This window comes from Chiloscyllium plagiosum, unplaced genomic scaffold, assembly GCF_037043375.1.
Source record: "Chiloscyllium plagiosum isolate Xiang-an unplaced genomic scaffold, Cpla_swu_hap1 HiC_scaffold_16, whole genome shotgun sequence".
In the NCBI taxonomy this organism is placed as follows: domain Eukaryota; kingdom Metazoa; phylum Chordata; class Chondrichthyes; order Orectolobiformes; family Hemiscylliidae; genus Chiloscyllium; species Chiloscyllium plagiosum.
The window spans coordinates 19,212,333-19,233,724 of record NW_028270154.1 but is presented as its reverse complement, the minus strand read 5'-3'; the positions used below and the strand labels follow the sequence as shown (position 1 = coordinate 19,233,724).

Below are 21,392 nucleotides of genomic sequence, written 5' to 3'. Positions count from 1 at the left end.
CTCCGGAACTCAATTCCTCTACCAATAAAAGCCAGTACGCCATATGCCTTCTTCACCGCACTATTTACCTGGGTGGCAACTTTCAGAGGTCTGTGTACATGGACACCAAGATCCCTCTGCTCATCCACACTACCAAGTATCCAACATTAGCCCAGTACCCCATCTTCTTGTTACTCTTACCAAAGTGAATCACCTCACACTTAGCTACATTGAACTCCATTTGCCACCTTTCTGCCCAGCTCTGCAGCTTATCTATATCCCGCTGTAACCTGACACATCCTTTCTCACTGTCAACAACTCCACCGACTTTCGTATCATCCGCAAACTTGCTCACCCAACCTTCTAGCCCCTCCTCCAGGTCATTTATAAAAATGACAAACAGCAATGGTCCCAAAACAGATCCTTTTAGAACACCGCTAGTAACTGCACTCCACGATGAACCTTTACCATCAACTACTACCCTCTGTCTTCTTCCAGCCAGCCAATTCCTAATTCAAACCTCCAACTCACCCTCAATGCCATACCTCCGTATTTTTTGAAATAGCCTACCATGGGGAACCTTATCAAACGCCTTACTAAAATCCATATACACCACATCTACCGCTTTACCCTCGTCCACCTCCTTAGTCACCTTCTCAAAGAATTCAATAAGGTTTGTGAGGCATGATCTGCCCTTCACAAAACCATGCTGACTATCCTTGATCACATTATTCCTATCCAGATGTTCATAAATCCTATCCCTTACAATTCTCTCTAAGACTTTGCCCACAACAGAAGTGAGACTCACCGGCCTGTAGTTACTAGGGTTATCCCTACTCCCCTTCTTGAACAAGGGAACCACATTTCATGGGCGGCACGGTGGCACAGTGGTTAGCACTGCTGCCTCGCAGCGCCAGAGACCCGGGTTCAATTCCCGCCTCAGGCGACTGACTGTGTGGAGTTTGCACGTTCTCCCCGTGTCTGCGTGGGTTTCCTCCGGGTGCTCCGGTTTCCTCCCACAGTCCAAAGATGTGCAGGTCAGGTGAATTGGCCATGCTAAATTGCCCGTAGTGTTAGGTAAGGGGTAAATGTAGGGGTATGGGTGGGTTACGCTTCGGCGGGTCGGTGTGGACTTGTTGGGCCGAAGGGCCTGTTTCCACACTGTAAAGTAATCTAATCTAATCTAAAAAAAAATTTGCTATCCTCCAGTCTTCTGGCACTATTCCTGTAGACGAGGACATAAAAATCAAGGCCAATGGCTCTGCAATCTCCTCCCTTGCTTCCCAGAAAATCCTAGGATAAATGCCATCAGGCCCAGGGGACTTATCTATTTTCACCCTTTTCAGAATTTCCAACACCTCTTCCCTACATACCTCAAAGCCATCCATTCTAATTAATTGTGACTCAGTATTCACATCGGCAACAATGAGATACTTGAAGGAGATGCTTCAAAGTGTTTGAAATAAGTATGTTCCCACCATAAAGAAAAGATTGATGCTTTTTCTAAAAAAAAACTTCAGTAAAAAGGTCCAATTATGCAAAGCCAATTGACAGGCCAGATGATTGGACAGAATATAAAAGAACAGCAGAGAATTACTAAAAAGCAGTAAGAGGAAAAACGTTAAGAGTATGACAGGAAAACAGGTAGAAACAACTGATTGCAAAAGTTTTCAGAGATTGTGACAGCGAAGGTGAATAGTAAGCAAAAAGTGAGTTGGTCCTCCAAGAAGTGACAGAGGTAACAGCAGATAAAGAAATGGCAGATGAAATGAACAAATATTTGGTTATATCTTCATTGTGAAGAATATAAAATCTCCAGTAATAGTTCAAAATTAGAAAGAAGGAAGTGAGCAACTTAGTGAAATTATAATTACTAAGAACACAGTACACCCTCACCCCCAAAAAAGAAATTCCCCAGGTTATTGTGGTTCCAGTCAGAAGACCCAAATGTTCAGAATGTGAACATTATTGTAGCTTGATCACAAGATTAAATTTACGGAAGGATCATCTTCTTTGTGGATAATTTCTCCCTGACCAAATAAATTTTAAAAGGAGCCAATTAATCAGGCTTTGAGTTAACAAGAGTGAATTTATTTATTTAAATTAGAAGAAATAATAACATTTAACACAGAAGGAATGAGCATCCAAACTGGAAAAAAAAATCCAAATAGTATGGATTAGTCTCTACGGGTCATTTGAGAAGACCGGATAGAGAGTAAATGTTGATAGTTGAATAGTCAGTTTCGAGATTCCTGGCTTTGCAGTTTTGTGGAGATTTTTTTTATCCCAATTCCTTTTGACTAGCTTGCCGCCTTTCAGCATTGAGAGCAAGTGTGCCCCTTACTTTCAACCCAGGAATGATTATGTGTTTCTTCAACTGTGACCGTCACAGCACACTAGCATTTGAACCTAGATTAATACAAGTGAGTATCTCAGCCTACCGGCACACACTTGCCCCTCAAATCACGATGACCACCAGGGTTGAATTAGCTTTTAATCCACTGTATGATCATGGAAGGGGAGGTCATAAAATAAGTACTTTGTCTATACTACTGTCTTTTCTAGCCATGTTCAGTCTGAGATAGCTCCCAAGAGATTAAGTTTAGTTTGTAATGGATTTCTCCCTCGTTAAGTCTATCCCTTTGAAAGCTCCTTGACATCTCATTAGGGGTGGTAACTAGGGATCTCCTCCCAGACAGCCACTAAATTTACATCCACAGGCAATTTTTCAGATGTAACACGTCTCTTAAAAATTCATTGCAATCAAAAGTTCAATACATTTGCCATCTGGGGTTACTCTTTTGGTCATGGCACTTCTAAACATTAAAGAGTACAGGCCTAATTTCTTCAATCTCTCCACCTAGGATAGTCCTACCATTCCAGCAATCAGTATGATGAACTTCTGCTGCACAAAGTACAGCAACTCCTTTATTAGGAAAGAGGACCAAAACTGTACACAACAGCTAGGCATGGTCTCATTAAAAGAAGGTTCTGGAGAACTAAGATATCATTACTCCCCTACTCAAATCGCCTTGCAGTAAAGGCCAATAATGACATTTGCCTTCCTAATTGTTTGCTGCATCTGCATGTTAGCCTTCAAGATTTATGAACAAGGCCATCCAAGAAGAGCATGAACATTTCCTTAATCTCTCTCCATTCAAGAAAATTCTGCCTGCTATTTCTACCAAAAAGTGAATACTTGGGCAACTACTCCATACGACCATAGAACATAGAACAATACAGCACAGAACAGGCCCTTCGGCCCACGATGTTGTGCCGAACTTCTAACCTAGATTAAGTACCCATCCATGTACCTATCCAAATGCCGCTTAAAGGTTGCCAATGATTCCGACTCTACCACTCCCACGGGCAGCGCATTCCATGCCCCCACCACTCTCTGGGTAAAGAACCCACCCCTGACATCTCCCCTATACCTTCCACCCTTCACCTTAAATTTATGTCCCCTTGTAACACTCTGTTGTACCCGGGGAAAAAGTTTCTGACTGTCTACTCTATCTATTCCTCTGATCATCTTATAAACCTCTATCAAGTCACCCCTCATCCTTCGCCGTTCCAACGAGAAAAGGCCGAGAACTCTCAACCTATCCTCGTACGACTTCCTCTCCATTCCAGGCAACATCCTGGTAAATCTTCTCTGCACCCTCTCCATAGCTTCCACATCTTTCCTAAAGTGAGGCGACCAGAACTGCACACAGTACTCCAACTGTGGCCTAACCAAAGTCCTGTACAGCTGCAACATCACTTCACGACTCTTGAATTCAATCCCTCTGCTAATGAACGATAATACTCCATAGGCCTTCTTACAAACTCTAACCACCTGAGTGGCAACCTTCAAAGATCTATGTACATAGACCCCAAGATCCCGCTGTTCCTCCACCTGACTAAGAACCCTACCATTAACCCTGTATTCCGCATTCTTATTTGTTCTTCCAAAATGGACAACCTCACACTTGGCAGGGTTGAACTCCATCTGCCACTCCTCAGCCCAGCTCTGCATCATATCTAAGTCCCTCTGCAGCCGACAACAGCCCTCCTCACTGTCCACAACTCCACCTATCTTCGTATCATCTGCAAATTTACTGACCCACCCTTCGACTCCCTCACCTAAGTCATTAATAAAAATTACAAACAGCAGAGGACCCAGAACTGATCCCTGCGGAACTCCACTTGTAACTGGGCTCCAGGCTGAATATTTACCATCTACCACCACTCTCTGCCTTCGACCAGTTAGCCAGTTTTCTATCCAATTGGCCAAATTTCCCTCTATCCCATGCCTCCTGACTTTCCGCATAAGCCTACCATGGGGAACCTTATCAAATGCCTTACTAAAATCCATGTACACTACATCCACTGCTCTTCCCTCATCCACATGCTTGGTCACCTCCTCAAAGAATTCAATAAGACTTGTAAGGCAAGACTTACCCTTCACAAATCCGTGCTGGCTGTCCCTAATCAAGCAGTGTCTTTCCAGATACTCATAAATCCTATCCCTCAGTACCCTTTCCATTACTTTGCCTACCACAGAAGTAAGACTAACAGGCCTGTAATTCCCGGGGTTATCCCTATTCCCTTTTTTGAACAGGGGCACAACATTCGCTACTCTCCAGTCCCCTGGTACCACCCCCGTTGCCAGTGAAGACGAGAAGATCATTGCCAACGGTACTGCAATTTCCTCTCTTGCTTCCCACATAATCCTAGGATATATCCCGTCAGGCCCGGGGGACTTGTCTATCCTCAAGTTGTTCAAAATGTCCAACACATCTTCCTTCCTAACAGGTATCTCTTCTAGCTTACCAGTCCATTTCACACTCTCCTCTTCTACAATATGGTCCCTCTCGTTCGTAAATACTGAAGAGAAGTACTTGTTCAAGACCTCTCCTATCTCTTCCGACTCAATACACAGTCTCCCACTACTGTCCTTGATCGGACCTACCCTCGTTCTCGTCATTCTCAGGTTTCTCACATACGCATAAAATGCCTTGGGGTTATCCTTGATCCTATCCGCCAACGATTTTTCATGCCCTCTCTTAGCTCTCCTAATCCCTTTCTTCAGGTCCCTTCTGGCTATCCTGTATCCCTCCACTGCTCTGTCTGAATCCTGTTTCCTCAACCTTATGTAAGCCTCCTTCTTCCTCTTTACCAGACATTCAACCTCTCTCGTCAACCAAGGCTCCCTCACACGACCATTTCTTTCCTGCCTGATAGGTACATACATATCATGGACACGTCGTATCTGCTCTTTGAAAAAGTTCCACATTTCCACCACATCCTTCCCTGACAGCCTAAGCTCCCAACGTATGCTCCTCAAATCCTGCCTTACAGCATCGTAATTTCCCTTCCCCCAATTATAAAATCTACCTTGTTGTGCGCACCTATCTTTCTCCATAACCAAGGTGAAAGTCACAGAATTGTGGTCACCATCACCAAAATGTTCACCCACTAACAAGCCCACCACTTGTCCCGGTTCATTACCGAGTACCAAATCCAATATGGCCTCCCCTCTGGTTGGACAATCTACATACTGCGTTAGAAAAGCTTCCTGGACACACTGCACAAACACCGCCCCATCCAATCTACTTGATCTAAAGAGCTTCCAATCAATATTTGGGAAGTTGAAGTCGCCCATGACTACGACCCTGTGGCTTCTGCACCTTTCCAAAATCTATTTCCCAATCTGTTTCTCCACATCTCTGCTGCTATTGGGGGGCCTATAGTAAACACCCAACAAGGTGACTGCACCTTTCCTATTTCTGACTTCAGCCCATACTACCTCCAGAGGCAGATCCCCCTCAAACTTCCTTTCTGCAGCCGTTATACCATTTCTAATTAGCAATGCCACCCCCCCTCCTTTTTTCCCACCCTCCCTAATCTTACTGAAACACCTGTAACCAGGAACCTCCAACAGCCATTCCTGTCCCACATCTATCCACGTTTCCGTGATGGCCACAACATCATAGTCCCAGGTACCGATCCACGCCTTAAGTTCACCCACCTTATTTCTGATACTCCTTGCGTTGAAGTATACGCACTTGAGCCCATCTCTGTGTCCGCAAGTAGTCCCTGTCAGTGCTACCTTCTCCACAGCCTCCCTACAGTCTTGGGCATCCTGACAAACAGCTAACCTACTTGCTGGACTACAAGTCCGGATCCCATCCCCCTGCCAAATTAGTTTAAACCCCCCCGAAGAGTGCTAGCAAACCTACCCCCCAGGATAAACCATTTTCTTGATTTTTCACTCAGTCTGTCCAAATACTTGAAGGCTCCTAATAACAATCTCACTACATTCCTATCTAAACGTGTAATCTGTAAGCTTTGAAATAGTACATTTGGCACCATATTCAAATCAATTATGTAAATTGGGAATAAACTGCCCAAGCACAGATCCTTAGAATAGCTCACTAGTCTCAGCCTGTCAGTTGGAGAAGAACACATTTAATCCGACCCGGTTATCCTTGTGTTAACTAAAGCTCAATTCATCTCAATGTTACCAAGTGGTCAAATTTCCTTTACCGACTCTTATAGGACCTTACTGAAATACTCAAAATCCAAAAATACATCACACTGGCTAGTTCTTCCTTATTGATTCTGCTTCTAATATCCTAAAAAATTTCCCCAGTTTGTCAGATGGGATTTACCCACTGTAAACCCATACTGAATCTGCCCAAATCTGAGCACTTAGACATAGAGGTTCATTTATCACATCTTTGATAACAGGTTTTAGAATTTTCCTGACTATTGTCATCAGGTTAACAGGTTTGCAGTTCAGTGTTCTCCCCTCCCCCTTTCTTAAATAGTAGGGTTACACATGCAGCCCTTTTAACCCACAGGCACAATTCTCAAATCTCTAGATTCGTGAAAGATGACGAGCAAAGCACTCGTCATAATCACCTCTTTCAACAATCTAGGATATTGAACAGGTCCACGGGAACTATCACATGTAAATTGTGAAGTCAAGTGTTTAGCTAAAACCTATCTCACTCACTAACTCACATGGTGACCTTTCAGTGTTTATGCCTCCTGGCGCATCCCTCAATTTTAAAATCCAAGTAATTTCATCATCTTTCATGCTCTCCCACGAACGATTAGCCCAAAGTTGGATCAGCATGGACATTCACAAAAGTAATAGTACACAATGTCATCACTGGTATTTAGAGAAATCTCTGCAGCTGCACCACTCTCATGCCCTCTTACTGGATGTTGGTATAGATGGTCCTTGAGAATACACTGAACACAGACTGGCCAGCTGCAGTAGTTTTCCAAGAGATGATCTGCAATACAGATGTTTCTAAAACCCTTGTCGAGGGCACCCCTTTATCATTTGTACTGACATCCTTTGATGCCATTTTCTGAGTTTCTGCAATAGAGGATCTGGTTACAGATTGTGCAGTTATCATGCAGTAGTGATGGCCTGCCCATTCAAGTTGGAGGGTAGTCGTCATGCTTTTGGATCCAGGATAACAAACCACCTCATGATTTGTGATCCTGCCATCAGACCCTCATGATGGAGGTCAGGTTTCTTTGGTAGTGTTCCCGATCTTAACAACAGATCCAGAGTACTGCACCATACAGCAAGTTTAGGACAATGACCTGGTAGAGTTTGATTTTTGCCATCAGCTCAATGCTACAATGCTTCCAGTCAATATGGAGTAGACAGAACTTCCTTCTGGATACATGTACTTCATTAAATGTTATCACATTGGTAACATTCACTAACTGCTCTAACTATACTGTATGGCAAGAGAAGACAAGACAAAATGCTTACATCAGATGTTATCAAATGTAGGAACATTGAGGAATTGCAGCATGGAAGTTTGGCCCACTGTACACAAGAGCAAACTAGATTATTGTCACGACTCAGCAGTATATGTTTAAGCCCTTTTTACAAAAAAACAAACCAAACCGGTGAATAAATATTTGAAGAACTTGTTTCTATCTCAATTACTGTGCCAATGCACTTCATGCTCCGATAAATCTTTGCACTAAGAAACATCTATCACCGCTCTTCCTAATTTGAAAACAGTCAGACACTGGATAAAGTGTTTGCTTCCCCGTAGCTGTTTTTTTTAAAACTCAGACTTCCACCATCTTCATGCTACAAATGGGCATCACACTTTTAATCTCAACTACATTTTCTCATCCCAAATATCTTGATGAATCTATGTAGCATGTTACCTTACGTTCTTTCTACAATGGAATGTCCAGAACTGCAATGCTGTGGTCTAGCCACTGCTTTATTCAAATTCACCATTTCACTTTCAATTTAGGTGCTTGTTGATACAAACTGAAATACAATCATTTGTATCCATCTGCACTCAAAATACGTCTGTTCACCTGCAAACTTTAAACATCATTGAGTGCACAGAATAGTTTTTTTTTATTCCCCCTTCCTAATAACCTCTGCAGCAAATTTATCACCTGTCTGCCCACTTCATGTTTTTTGCACCTTCCTATATATTGTAATTTTCATGCAATAAAATTATCAATATTGTCCTCATGTTCTGTATAAGCAACCTTATTACTAACAAAGATGGACTTTGCAGTGAACCCATTTGCCATTTACTATTCTAACAGTTCAATCCTTGTCTACGTTGCAATCTACCCACCTTGGTTATGTTCTCTTACACCCTCTTCCGTTGAGTAGCAGATACAAAAACATTTGAAAACACGCACCAATAGATTTTTAAAAATGTCATTAGAATTGATCTTTCTCTGCACCCTTCTCTAGCTGCAACACAATATTGTGCATTTTATTACCCTGATATATATACAGTATGATTCATCTGGTAACATTTTGATTCATGTGACAATAACAAATCAAATTAAATATCACTATACTAAACACTGACTTTTGCAACCAGCTTCCTTAGAGTTATCTAATATTTATGGTTCAAATACTGCACATTATTACCTCTCCACTTGGTCACTTCAAAGAACAAGTACAAAAACATCTCATTTTTAATGAACTGTATTAGATGTCAGATTCATGTATATATTTGACCTCTAATAAATTAGTTGGTTTATACAGTCCCTGGTTAATCCTTCAAAATGCTAAACTTCTATGTAAAGTATCTGCTCAATTGATTGCCTCAACAGTCATCAGGACACAACAATTTAATCAACCTCTGGTGATGTTTATAAGCTTTGAAATTCCACTATTTGTAAAATCCATTAAAAATTTAATCCTGTTTCCATATGAGCAATCTATCTTTAGTCTTAAAAGCCATTTCCTTTGATCTCGTCTTATCCCATGTTCCATTTATCCCTTCTAAGCTCTACTTGCTTTAATCTATTTTCACATCCCATGTTTCATTTATTATTTCTAATCTCCCCCACAATTTCTACATTTGTGTTTTAGTATTAGCAGAATTGGAAGCTTACTTTTTTAAATTTTAAACTTAATTTACATTGAGTTTTGATGCATCTATTTGTTTACTTTAAAAGGTATCAATTAATTTGAAGATGTTTGATTTGATATCTTATTTCCTGCTTTTGACAAGTTCATCTGAATGATCCATTATTTTACAATTTCCTCTTCTGGTCTCGCCTTTAAAAACAAAACTTAAATTTTCTACCTCACACCCCTTTAAAACAACAAAAGAATCATTGCACAGGGATTTCCATTTTCTTGGTCTTTTTGGTGGTCCTTGTAATTGAGTCAAATTATTTTCACACCAGCTCCCAAAACTAGAATGTTCTGTAGAATTTCTCAGGGCCCCTTTTCAGCGTTCAGAGGCTTCTTTATAAGGTCACCCTGTCACAAAGTAATATTGTCAACATAACTATGGAATGTAATGACATATTTGGACTCTCAAAAAGCAAAATAAGAATTTATTAGCATTCCACACTTAACATCATTATGCCATTCATTTTCGAGACATCACTGTACTTAATTGGAGCAGGACAACACGTTACCAACATCTCTTTCACTCCCTCCGCACCCCAAAATGACACACACCTGGCATACAATTCAACAGAAATAGCTATTGCCCTACATGCAGCTTCCACAGTGAGGTCATGCTTCATAGAGTCATAGAGATGTGCAGCATGGAAACAGACCCTTCGGTCCAACCCACCCATGCCGACCAGATATCCCAACCCAATCTAGTCCCACCTGCTAGCGCCCAGCCCATATCCCTCCAAACTCTTCCTGTTCATATACCCACCCAAATGCCTCCTAAATGTTGCAATTGTACCAGCCTCCACCACATCTTCTGGCAGCTCATTCCATACACGTACCACCCTCTGCGTGAAAAAGTTGCCCCTTAGGTCTGTCTTATATCTTTCCCCTCTCACCCTAAACCTATGCCCTCTCGTTCTGGACTCCCCGACTCCAGGGAAAAGACTTTGTCTATTTCTCCTATCCATGCCCCTCATGATTTTGTAAACCTCTATAAGGTCACCCCTCAGCCTCCGACGCTCCAGGGAAAACATCCCCAGCCTGTTCAGCCTCTCCCCATAGTTCAAATCCTCCAACCCTGGCAACATCCTTGTAAATCTTTTCGGAACCCTTTCAGGTTTCACAACATCTTTCCGATAGGAAGGAGACCAGAATTGCACGCAATATTCCAACAGTGACCTAACCAATGTCCTGTACAGCCTCAACAGGACCTCCCAATTCCTGTACTCAATACTCTGACCAATAAAGGAAAGCATACCAAATGTCTTCTTCACTATCTTATCTACCTGCAACTCCACTTTCAAGGAGCTATGAACCTGCACTCCAAGGTCTCTTTGTTCAGCAACACTCCCTAGGACACTACCATTAAGTGTAGAAGTCCTGCTAAGATTTGCTTTCCCAAAATGCAGCACCTCACATTTATCTGAATTAAACTCCATCTGCTATTTCTCAGCCCATTGGCCCATCTGGTCCATATCCTGTTGTAATCTGAGGTAACCCTCTTCGCTGCCACTACACCTCCAATTTTGGTGTCATCTGCAAACGTACTAACTGTACCTCTTATGCTCACATCCAAATCATTTATGTAAATGACAAAAAGTAGAGGGCCCAGCACCAATCCTTGTGTTACTCCACTGGTCACAGGCCTCCAGTCTGATAAACAACCCACCATCATCACCCTGTCTTCAACCTTTGAGCCAGTTCTGTATCTAAATGGCTAGTTCTCCCTGTATTCCACGAGATCTAATCTTGCTAATCAGTCTCCCATGGGGAACGTTGTCGAATGCCTTACTGAAGTCCATATAGATCACATCTACTGCTCTTGATTTTCCTGGTTTCTCTTCCATCCAAACATTCAGCCCTGAAATTGAGATCCTCATTCACCAATTTTCTCCTGCTCACCACTCTTCAACAAGCTTTTTCTTACCCCACTGTTTTAAAAAATTCTCAAGGTCAGGTTCGTAGGAGAGTAGTCTGACACAGAACAAACGACCAAGAGGCGAGTCTGCTAGAATATGGGCATTTTATTCCCCGCAGCGTCGCCACAACCAGGTCTCATACAACGGGTCTGGCTTATACTCACTCTACATGTTACCGGAACTGGGAGCCGTCAGTTCTCGTAGAGCGGTTGCCAACAACCCACGCTCGGCGGTTAAACGTAACCCCGGAGCAGACTCACCGAACTGGAGACTTTTCCAGCTGATATACTCTTTTCCAGATATAAACATTCATGTGAACAGCAGAGCAAGGCTAAAAAACACATTCCATTCTGGTTACATACAGATAAGAAGATTCACACGGGGGGGTGTGTAATAAGATTCACACGGGACTAAGCAACACCTCCATTCCGGTTAGATTCACACATGTATTGGGACATAATTTTTAACCGTTTCACCACACCCACCTCAACAGCTTCAAGCACAGGAGGAAAGCAGCATGCGATTAGAAGACCAGATCACAGAATCTGTCACTTTTTTAAAAAAATATTCACTCATGGGACGTGGGCTACTCTGGTTGACCAGCAAGTTTTTTGTCTGTCCCTATTTGCCCTTGAGAAGATGGTAAGCTTCCTTTTTCAACCACTGCAGTCCACATGCTGTAAGGTGACCAACAATGCCATTAAGAAGGGAATTCCAGGATGTTGACCCAGCAGTGAAGAGATGGCAATACATTTCCAAATCATGATGCTGAGTGGCTTGGAGAGGTGATTTTCCCATGTATTCACTGTCCTTGTCCTTCTAGGTGGAAGTGGTCATGGGTTTGGAAAGTACAAAGTATCTTTACTGAATCTCTGCAGTACATCTGGTAGATAATACATACTGCTGGTACTGAATGTCAGTAGAGGAAAGAGTGGTTGCTTATGAGTGTAGTATCAGTCAAACGTGCTGCTTTGTCTGGGATGATATCAATCTTCTGCACCCAACCAGGCATGGGGAGTTGTCCATTACATTCCTGACTGGTGCCTTGTAGATGTTGGACAGGTTTTGGGAAGTTGGAAAGTGAATTATTCACTGCAGAATTTCTAGCCTCTGATCTGTTCTTGTAGTGGTGTTTATGTGGCAGGTCCAGTTGAATTTCTGGTTAATGGCAACCCTGTGGGTTTGCTATGGGGGGGATTCAGTGATGGTAGCACAATTGAATGTCAAGGGCTGGTGATAAGATTGTCTCTTATTGAAGATGGTCATTGCCTGGCCTTTGCATGGCTCAAGTGTTATTGTCACTTGTCAGCTCAAGCATGAATATTGACTAGATCTTGTTGCAGCTGCTGAAAATGTGTGGCTGGAAAAGCGCAGCAGGTCAGGCAGCATCCAAGGAGCAGGAGAATTGACGTTTCGTGCATGAGCCCTTCTTCAGGAAACGTCACTGATGAAGCAACTGAAGATGGTTAGGTCCAGGAAGCTCCCTTGAAACTCCTGTAGAGTTGACATGGAACCGAGATAACCGAGCTTCAAAATCCACAATCACCCCATGATGTGCCAGGTTAGATTCCAACCAGCGACAGTTTGCCAAATACCCACTCATTAAAGTTTTGCTATGGCACCTTGATGCCACCCTGTCAAATGCAATATGGGTTAATCCTAACCCCATCATCTGATGTCAAGGGTTGTCACTCTCACCTTACCTCTAGAATCCACACTTGAACCAAGGCTGTCATTAGGTCAAGAGCAGAACGTCCCTGGCAGAACCAAACCAGGCATCACTGAGCAGATGCTGCTTAATTGCACTGTTGTTGACATCTTCCAAAAATTTACTGCTGATGAAGAGTAATCTGATGGGACAGTAATTGGCCAGGTTGGATTTGTCATGCTGTGCATAGTACATATACTTTTTTACATTGTCGGCTAGATGCCAGGGACGCAACTGTACTGGAACAGTGTGGTTACAGGAGTGGCAAGGTCTTGAGCACAAGTCTTCAGTACTATTGTCAGAATATTGTCAGAGCCCACAGCCTTTGCAATGTCCAGTGTCTTGAACCATTTCTTGAATGACATGGAATAAATCAAATTGACTGAAGACTACTACCTGTAATACTGGGGACACTGGAGGTGGCAGAGATGGACCATCCACTTAGCACTTTGTCTCAAGATGGCTGCAAATGCTTTAGATTTTGCACTGACCTATTCCATCATTGAAGATGGGGATATTCTTGGAGTCTTACCTCCACTGAGTTGTTTATTTGTACACTAGCATTCAGAACTGGATGTAGCACAACTGCAGAACTTAGATTGTTCTGTTGGTTGTGGGATCGCTTAGCTCTGTCCATCAGTTGTTGTTTATGCTGTTTGACTTGCAAGTAATCCTGTTCTGTAGCTTCACCAGGCTGACACATCATTTTTAAGTACGCCTCATGCTGCTCCTGGCATACTCTCCATCAAACCAGCATTAATGCCCCGGCTTACTGATAATAGCTGAATGGAGGGATATGCCAGGCCATGAGGCTGCAGATTGTGGCGAAGTAGAATTCTGCTGCACTTGATAGCCTACTGCACCTCATGGATGCCCAGTCTTGAGTTTCTAGATCTGTTCAAAGTCTGTCCCATATAGTACAGTGATAATGCCACACAACATGATGGAGGGCATTCTTAATATGAAGTTGGGACTTCATCTCCAAAAGGACTGAGTGGTGGTTACTCTTACTGATACTGTCATGGATAGATGCATCTGCATTTGGCAGATTGACAATAAGGTCAAGTATGTTTTTCCCGCTTGTTAGTACCCTCCCCACCTACCACAGACCCTGGCTGCGCAATGACCTTTACAAGCCATCAGTAGTGCTGTTGCCAAGCCACTGTTAGCAGTGGACATTGAAATTCCCCACCCAGAGCACATTTTGCACTCTCGCTACCCTCCGTGCTTCCTCCAAATGTTCAAAGTAGAGGAGCACTGGTTCATCAAACAAGGACGGATAGTACATGGTTATCAGCAGGTGTTTTCCTTTCCTACGTCTGACCTGAAGCCATGAGACTTTGTGGGGTTCGGAGCCAACATTGAGGACTCCCATGCAACTCCCTCCCAAATGCATACCACTGTGCCACTACTTTTGTGGGGTCTGTCCTGTCAGTGGGATAGTTCATTTCCAGGGATGGCGACAATCGTATCTGGAACAAGCATACCTATGGAATTATGCCTGACAGAATATCAGACTGTAGCTTGACTAATCTTTGAGACAGCTATCCCTATTTTGGCACTAGCCGTCAGATGTTACTAAAAAAGGTCTTTGCAGGATTGACTGGTTTCACCATTGAATGTTCCAGTGTCTCGGTCAATATTGGGTGGTCTGTCCAGTTTCATTTCATTTCTTTGTTTAGACTTAGTAGCAATTGATAGATTCGAGTGGCTTGTTCAGCCATTTCAGAGAACAGTTAAGAGTGAGTCAACCACTTTCACTAAGGAGAAAGATGTTCCTCTTATTGGTTGTCTCAGATGATTGAACATAGAGCATAGAACCGTACAGCACAGTACTGGCCTTTCAGGCCATGTTGTTGTGCCATACATTTATCTTAATCTAAAACCAACTTAACCTACACACCCCTTAATTTATTGCCGTCCATCTGCTTGCCCAGTTGTCACTTAAATGTCCCTAATGTCTCTGACTCTACCACCACAGCTGGAAGTGCATTCCACGTACTCACCACTCTCTGCGTAAAGAACCTACCTCTGACATCTCCCTTAAACCGTTCTCCAATCACCTTAAAATTATGATCCCTCATGACAGCCATCTCTGCCCTGGGAAAAAGTCTCTGGCTATCTACTCTATGCCCGTCATTATCTTGTACACCTCTATCAAGTCACCTCCTTCCTTCTTCTCTCCAGTGTGAAAATCCCCAGCTCCCTCAACCTCTCTTCATAAGACAAGCCCTCCAATCCAGGCAGCATCCTAGTAAATCACCTCTGCACCCTCTATAAAGCATCTACATCCTTCCTATAATGAGCCAACCAGAACTGGACACAATATTCCAGTTCTAACCAGAGTTTTATAGAGCTGAAGCTCTTAAAGTGTCTCTTAAACCTAATCCCCCTGTTAATAAAAGCCAAAGCATCATACATCTTCTTAACAACACTCATCAATTTTCCATGGTTTTTGTTTTTGGGGTGTGCTGCTTAAGAGGAAAATTCACCTGCTGCCCTATATATCTTGAACACTGCCACATACACCAAATTGATAATCAGATATGTCCCTAATCTATGACATGAGGTAGCACATCCAAACAATAAAGAGATAAATAACAATTTCAACTAATTAATGAGAGCTTTCATTTTACAAATGAAGACTAAATGCAGGCTATCCATTTTATTTTGTAATAGGTTGAGACCACATTATAACTTTTCAAGTTGACGTTAGCTAAAAATGGACCTTATTTGCTTGGTTTCTTAAATATACAAAATATATACCAACGTTTACCAAGCAAAACCTCTAAAGACAGCAACACAGTTGGGACTGTACATTTACATTTTGAAAGAGTATGCAGAGACATCTTAAGTAGGAAAAGCAATTTAGACGAGTTATGAGGAATGTACTAATTCCCTCTGCACAATAAATTCTGCATCAAATCTTAATCCCTCTTCGGGGTTCTTTATTCAACTTCATTACAACCTGATGAAACATTCCACAAAAGTGTACGAAAACTGCTGTCTTTTCAGGCAGAGGGACAGACCAAGTATATCTTATTAACAAGATCAACACATTACATCTCTACTTTATCGAATGCCATATTTTGATGGTATACTCTTTATGGCTAATTTATTCTCACCCCACCCCGAACCCTCCCAACACACACCAGCTGATTAAAGCAGCGATTACAGAAGGCAGATCACAACCTTCAAACGCAAATAGGGATGAGTAATAAAATGGCAGCCCAGACAGTGTCTCTTATGTTCCACAAATGAAATAAGAAAAGTAAAAAATGGAAAAAAAAACTAAAAACTTATACCAATAGTTACAAGGACCGTCTTGTCAGCAATGCAGATATGCCTGAAAACTGGAGGTCGAAGATTTTGTTTATGGATTCCCAACCTCCCTAATTAGTCAGGGCAGATTTTTAAAGCCTTCAAGTTGTGTGTAATGCTGAGCCCCATCAACATCGTAACTGTAGTGATGTGCCAGACATATCTGGTGCACCGTTGATTGTTTTCTAGATCTTTAACGGTTCACTATAGCGTACTTGGCAAGATATTGTACGAATTAATCAACTAAGAATGACAATGATAGCCAAAAGCTATAGCATTACAGCTGGGATTAAGAGTATCCAACTGATGCTTATAAAGTTGAATGCATACTGAGAATAATTCAGATTTCCTATAAACTGACATTGAACCAAAGTATTTGAAAGAAGTACTTGTTCAACTTTGCATACAAACTTCCACACAAGAGAAATTCTAGCTACTGATTTAACAACATGGGGCCAGGTAGTGCCTTTGATGTAGCAAAACATCCCAAGGCATTTCATTTGAGCTCTCTCAAACCAACATTAACAGTAAACCATAAAGATTTTTAACAATTAATTCACAAAATGTCACATGGCACTAATTGTTGGCTATTGAATTCCAAACTTCTAAACACCCTGCATGTCAAGAAGCATTGCCTAACGTCATTCCAAAAAGTCTAGATCATGTCTTCCTGCACAGTGCCCAACCGCAGACTCCTCCCCATTACAGCCCCCATTTGTGGAAATGCCTCTTTGCAATTTAATTAAAGTTTGAGTCATTTTGGTAAGGAACATCAATGCTTTTGTTTTTTTTTCTTTAAATACCCACCCAAAACTATACATGAACATCTACTGTCATCCTGAAAACAGTACATATGCAAAAAACACATATGCACCAGTATACGTGCATTCTATCCCATTTGCTCATATTTATTGCGCTTATTTGGAAGTCAGGGTGTTTTGTCAACTTTGAAAGTGCAGAATTTTCCACACAATTCCCTCTTGGCATGGTCATAAATTGATTAATGCAATGATTACGCACAACCTGTTCATACAGTCTTTCCTGTTACAATCTGGTTATGACTTCCTGCATTGCGATCCTACACTTGTGGCTTGTTCTTTCCTAATTTTCAAAATCTGCCCTTGTGAAATTCCTCTCCTAAGTTCCACTCCTTAGTTTAAAATTCCTCTCTACAGCCCAATTATGATTTGCTAGTAGACTGATCGTAGAATAGTTCAGGGGAAGGTCATCTTAACAGGGCAGCCAATACTGGTCCCAGTGATTCACACAGTGAAACCTCCTTCTCAGTGTCCAATGTTTGAGCTAAACATTAAATTGTGTCAAAAGTACTTATCCTACAACAATTTATTTGCAGTTCAGTTAGCAAATCCAGAGATTTTTACTTCTACATTTCTGATTTTATATCTGGCCTGTGGTTACTCATACTTCCTTATCAGAACCTCTATTCTTTGCCTTACCTGTGCTGTCATCACCCACATGGACCACAACCTAACTGTTTCTCTACACTCCAAGCTCCTCTCCAGCCCCAGGGATACCGTCTTGGCAGACAACATAGCCACTAGGACTCATGCTTCCAGCTGATTAAATAGTATTGCCCTAACTAAGCTGGTGCCTACTATAATTACATTCCTTTGCACCATCCCATTTGAATGACTTCCACATCACAATGCTATAAACAATTTGCTTATCCTCCATCCAGTCCTGCTCACGTTAACATAAGTTGCAAGAACTTTGATCATAGTAGATAATTGTAAGGCCTGAAACTCCTGCACTTCTACCTTCTGGATTTCTATATCTGCCTCAGTCCCCAAGGCCCCGATGATGGGCCAAATCTGAAGTACCAACCCCAAAGGTATGATTGCCTCCATAGTGCATGAGAATGCTCGAAACTGACTCCCGTACATCAACTCGGAGCAACACTCCTCACGCTTCAGGCATTTAAGACAGATGCTGTTGCTGTGGATCACATTGATATCCCCCAGCTTCTACATGCTATAACTGTAACACATCACTCACCCTGCTATCTTTATGGTGCTTGCTTAATTAGATTTCAGAAGCATTATTCAGTTGTTTTACAAGGTGATACTTCAGCTTGATAATCTATAGATTGAATTAAATACTTGTATCTCCCTAGAACAGTTATAATTACTGCCCACATTTAAAGGAAATATCTTTAACAAACGTCACCCATAACCTAAATTGCAGATGGATGTCTAAAATAAAAGTAGGAAGCACTAGGGAAACTGCTGATGCATTCCAGCATCTTTAAAAAAATTAACTACCATCTAAGTGCTCACCAAATAAAGCCTTAAACTGTCATTAGCTGGAGGCTGGGGAAAAAAATGCAAAAGCCATATCTTCTTGCCCCTCTGCACCAAAATCCCAAATTAGCACTGGTACCTCAGCACACTCGAGTTCAACAAATTCAGATCATGACTACGGTTCTTACGGTATCAGGGAACAGATATCAGTAAGGATTCTTCTATTCCCATTTACACCTTGTCCAAAATCCTTCTTTTGAAATGCTGCCACATGGCAAGTTGGTTAGCAAATTAGAAATGTTTGGAATTGATGGGGCCTTGGCAGCATGCATTAGAATTTGGCTAAAAGATAGGAAACAGAAGATTGGCATAGATGTACATTTCTCAAACTCGAGACAAGTTGTAGGTGGTGATCGCATGGGACCAGTGCTAGGACCCTTCCTTATATTGAATTACATAAATGATTTGGAGGTGGGTGTTGAAGGCAAAGTCTCTAAATTTGCAGATGACACTAAGCTATACGGTCTTCAGAGGGACATTGATAAGTTAGACAAATGGATAGACACCCGGTAGATGACTTTCAATTCGGAGAATTGAGGTAATGCATTCTGGTAGAAAAAAAATGAAGACTCAATAGAGTCAATACAATCTTGAGGGGCGTACAGGAGCAGAGCAACCTGAAGGGTCACACGTATGATTCTCAGAAGGTGGCTCGGCAGGTTGAAGTAGTTAAGGCGCTTAAAAGATCCTTGGTATTATAGATAGAGACAGTATAAAAGCAAGGAAGTGATGCTACACTCCGCCAAATCATTGGTCAGAAGACATTTGAAGTATTGTGCTCAGTTCTGGGGCACCTTAATTTTGGAGACCATTCAAAAGAAGATTTACTAGAATGATACCAGGAATGAGCGATTTTAGATGCAAAAAAAATGAGAAATTATGCTTATTCTCCTTGGAGAAGAGGTTAAGGTGATCTTATTGAAGTGCTCAAAATTATGAACAATTTTGACAGAGTAAAGAATAATACTCTATTTCCACTTGGTATGTTACTAACGAGGTGTGAGCTATGAGTGAGATGAGGAGAAACTTCATCATCACTAGGATTTGCCTGGGTCAGTGGTGGTGGTGAACTTCACTGGAGGTTTCAAGAGAGCTGGATATATATTTGCAAGCGAAACATTCAGAGGGCTAGAGAGATAGGGTTGAAGAATGGAACTAACTGGGTAGTTCTTTCAGGAGCTAGTACAGACACGATGGGTCAAATGGTCTCCTTCTGTGCTGTATGATTCTATGATCCAAAATGTAAACCTGCCTCATTACTATCCTCACTTACCTTGCACCATCATTCTTTTTGCCATTAAGTCACCCTCGATTTTCCACACTAACACACCTTAGCTTTGTTCCAAACCCCTCATGTCCAATTTTCCTACTTTTGCATTTGTTTAAAATCCGTTACAGGAACACTTTTTGCATCAACAATCTAGCCTCAGAACTGAAACATTGTTATTTTCTCTCTCCACCAAAGCTGCCTACTATTGAGTACTTCTAATAATGTGATTTTATTTCATATTTCCACTACTTGCAGTGGTGTTCTACTGTTTTGTAAACAGTGTTCTTTTGGATTAGTGATCCTAGCACTTGCCTGAAGATATGCTCGGAATATAACTCTATACTTTGTATTGCATGGAAATGAAGCGTCAAAAGCTGCTTCTGTTTGCCTAATCCATGGTAACAAAACGGAAGCTGAAAAGAACAGTAAAACATTTTGGAAGCTTAGCCCTCCAACAAAAAAGAAATGTACTTACAGGTAATTATTACTAGAACGGTTCGAACAGCTAAGTTAACCCACAACTCCCAGCGTTCTGAGACCTTGGCTACAAAAACTGGGACAATTATCTCTGCTGCAACGAAGAACTGGACAGCGTAGGTGATGAAGATTCCAAAAGAATACAAAATCTTCACAGACTGGTACAACCTAGAAGAAAAGTTTTGCACACAATTTAAGGCTGGAGTGATTCGAAATATGCTATCATATTTGACCTCAAACTTTCTATTTTCTTCCCCGCGCCCCCACCACATCCTACGCCCCATGTACACGCCATTCAGCAACCAGTACAACATTAAGATGCAAGAGAAAGACACCAAGGGCAATCTGCCTTTTCATTTGTGACAGATATTGCTGTTTCCACATTATCTCATCCTTCCAAACATGTAACAACCTTCCACATGCATCTTCATGCTAGCATAGCATGCACTGAAATATTCAATGTTACTTTCTGCCCTTACTCCATTTTAACCTGATGGAAGAGTAATGTACAATAGGAGTCTCACTTAGATTTTAGGCGGAATAGAGGGGTGCAAAGTCTGGGAGTGAGGGAGGCAAAGGGAGTGGCCAGGAGCAAGCCACCATTTTGCCCCGTCAGGAGGGGACCTAGGGCTGAGAGCAGCTTTCTCCCCCAGTACCAAGAGGGGATGTGAGGAACTGCTAGGTCTGGTTTGGCAAATGGGATGAATTCAGGTTAGAAAGCCTGGTCGGCATGGACTTGTTGGTCTGAAGGATCTGATTCCATCCTGTATGACTAAAATCTTGAGAAGCATGGACAGAATGGATAGTCAGAGTCTTTTATTCTAGGATACAATTTTCAATTACTAGGGAATATATGTTTAAGGTAAAAAGGGTAAGTTTACAAGGAGATGAGAGGCAGTTTTTTTTAAAAATAAACACAGAGGGCTTAGAATGCACTGCCAGAGAAGGTGGTGGAAGTGGATATAATGGCAATGTTTAA

General features: G+C 41.9%; 1 protein-coding gene across 4 annotated transcripts in view; it reads right to left on the bottom strand.

Annotated features, from left to right (window-relative positions):
• Positions 1-21,392, bottom strand: part of slc36a1 (solute carrier family 36 member 1) — a 78,579-nt gene that overhangs the window by 22,260 nt on the left and 34,927 nt on the right. For all 4 annotated transcript variants that reach the window (XM_043703224.2, XM_087995194.1, XM_043703231.2 and 1 more), the window contains exon 10: positions 20,412-20,581. In XM_043703224.2, coding sequence (XP_043559159.1) covers positions 20,412-20,581 — 170 coding nt within the window. The remainder of the gene's footprint in view (positions 1-20,411; positions 20,582-21,392) is intronic.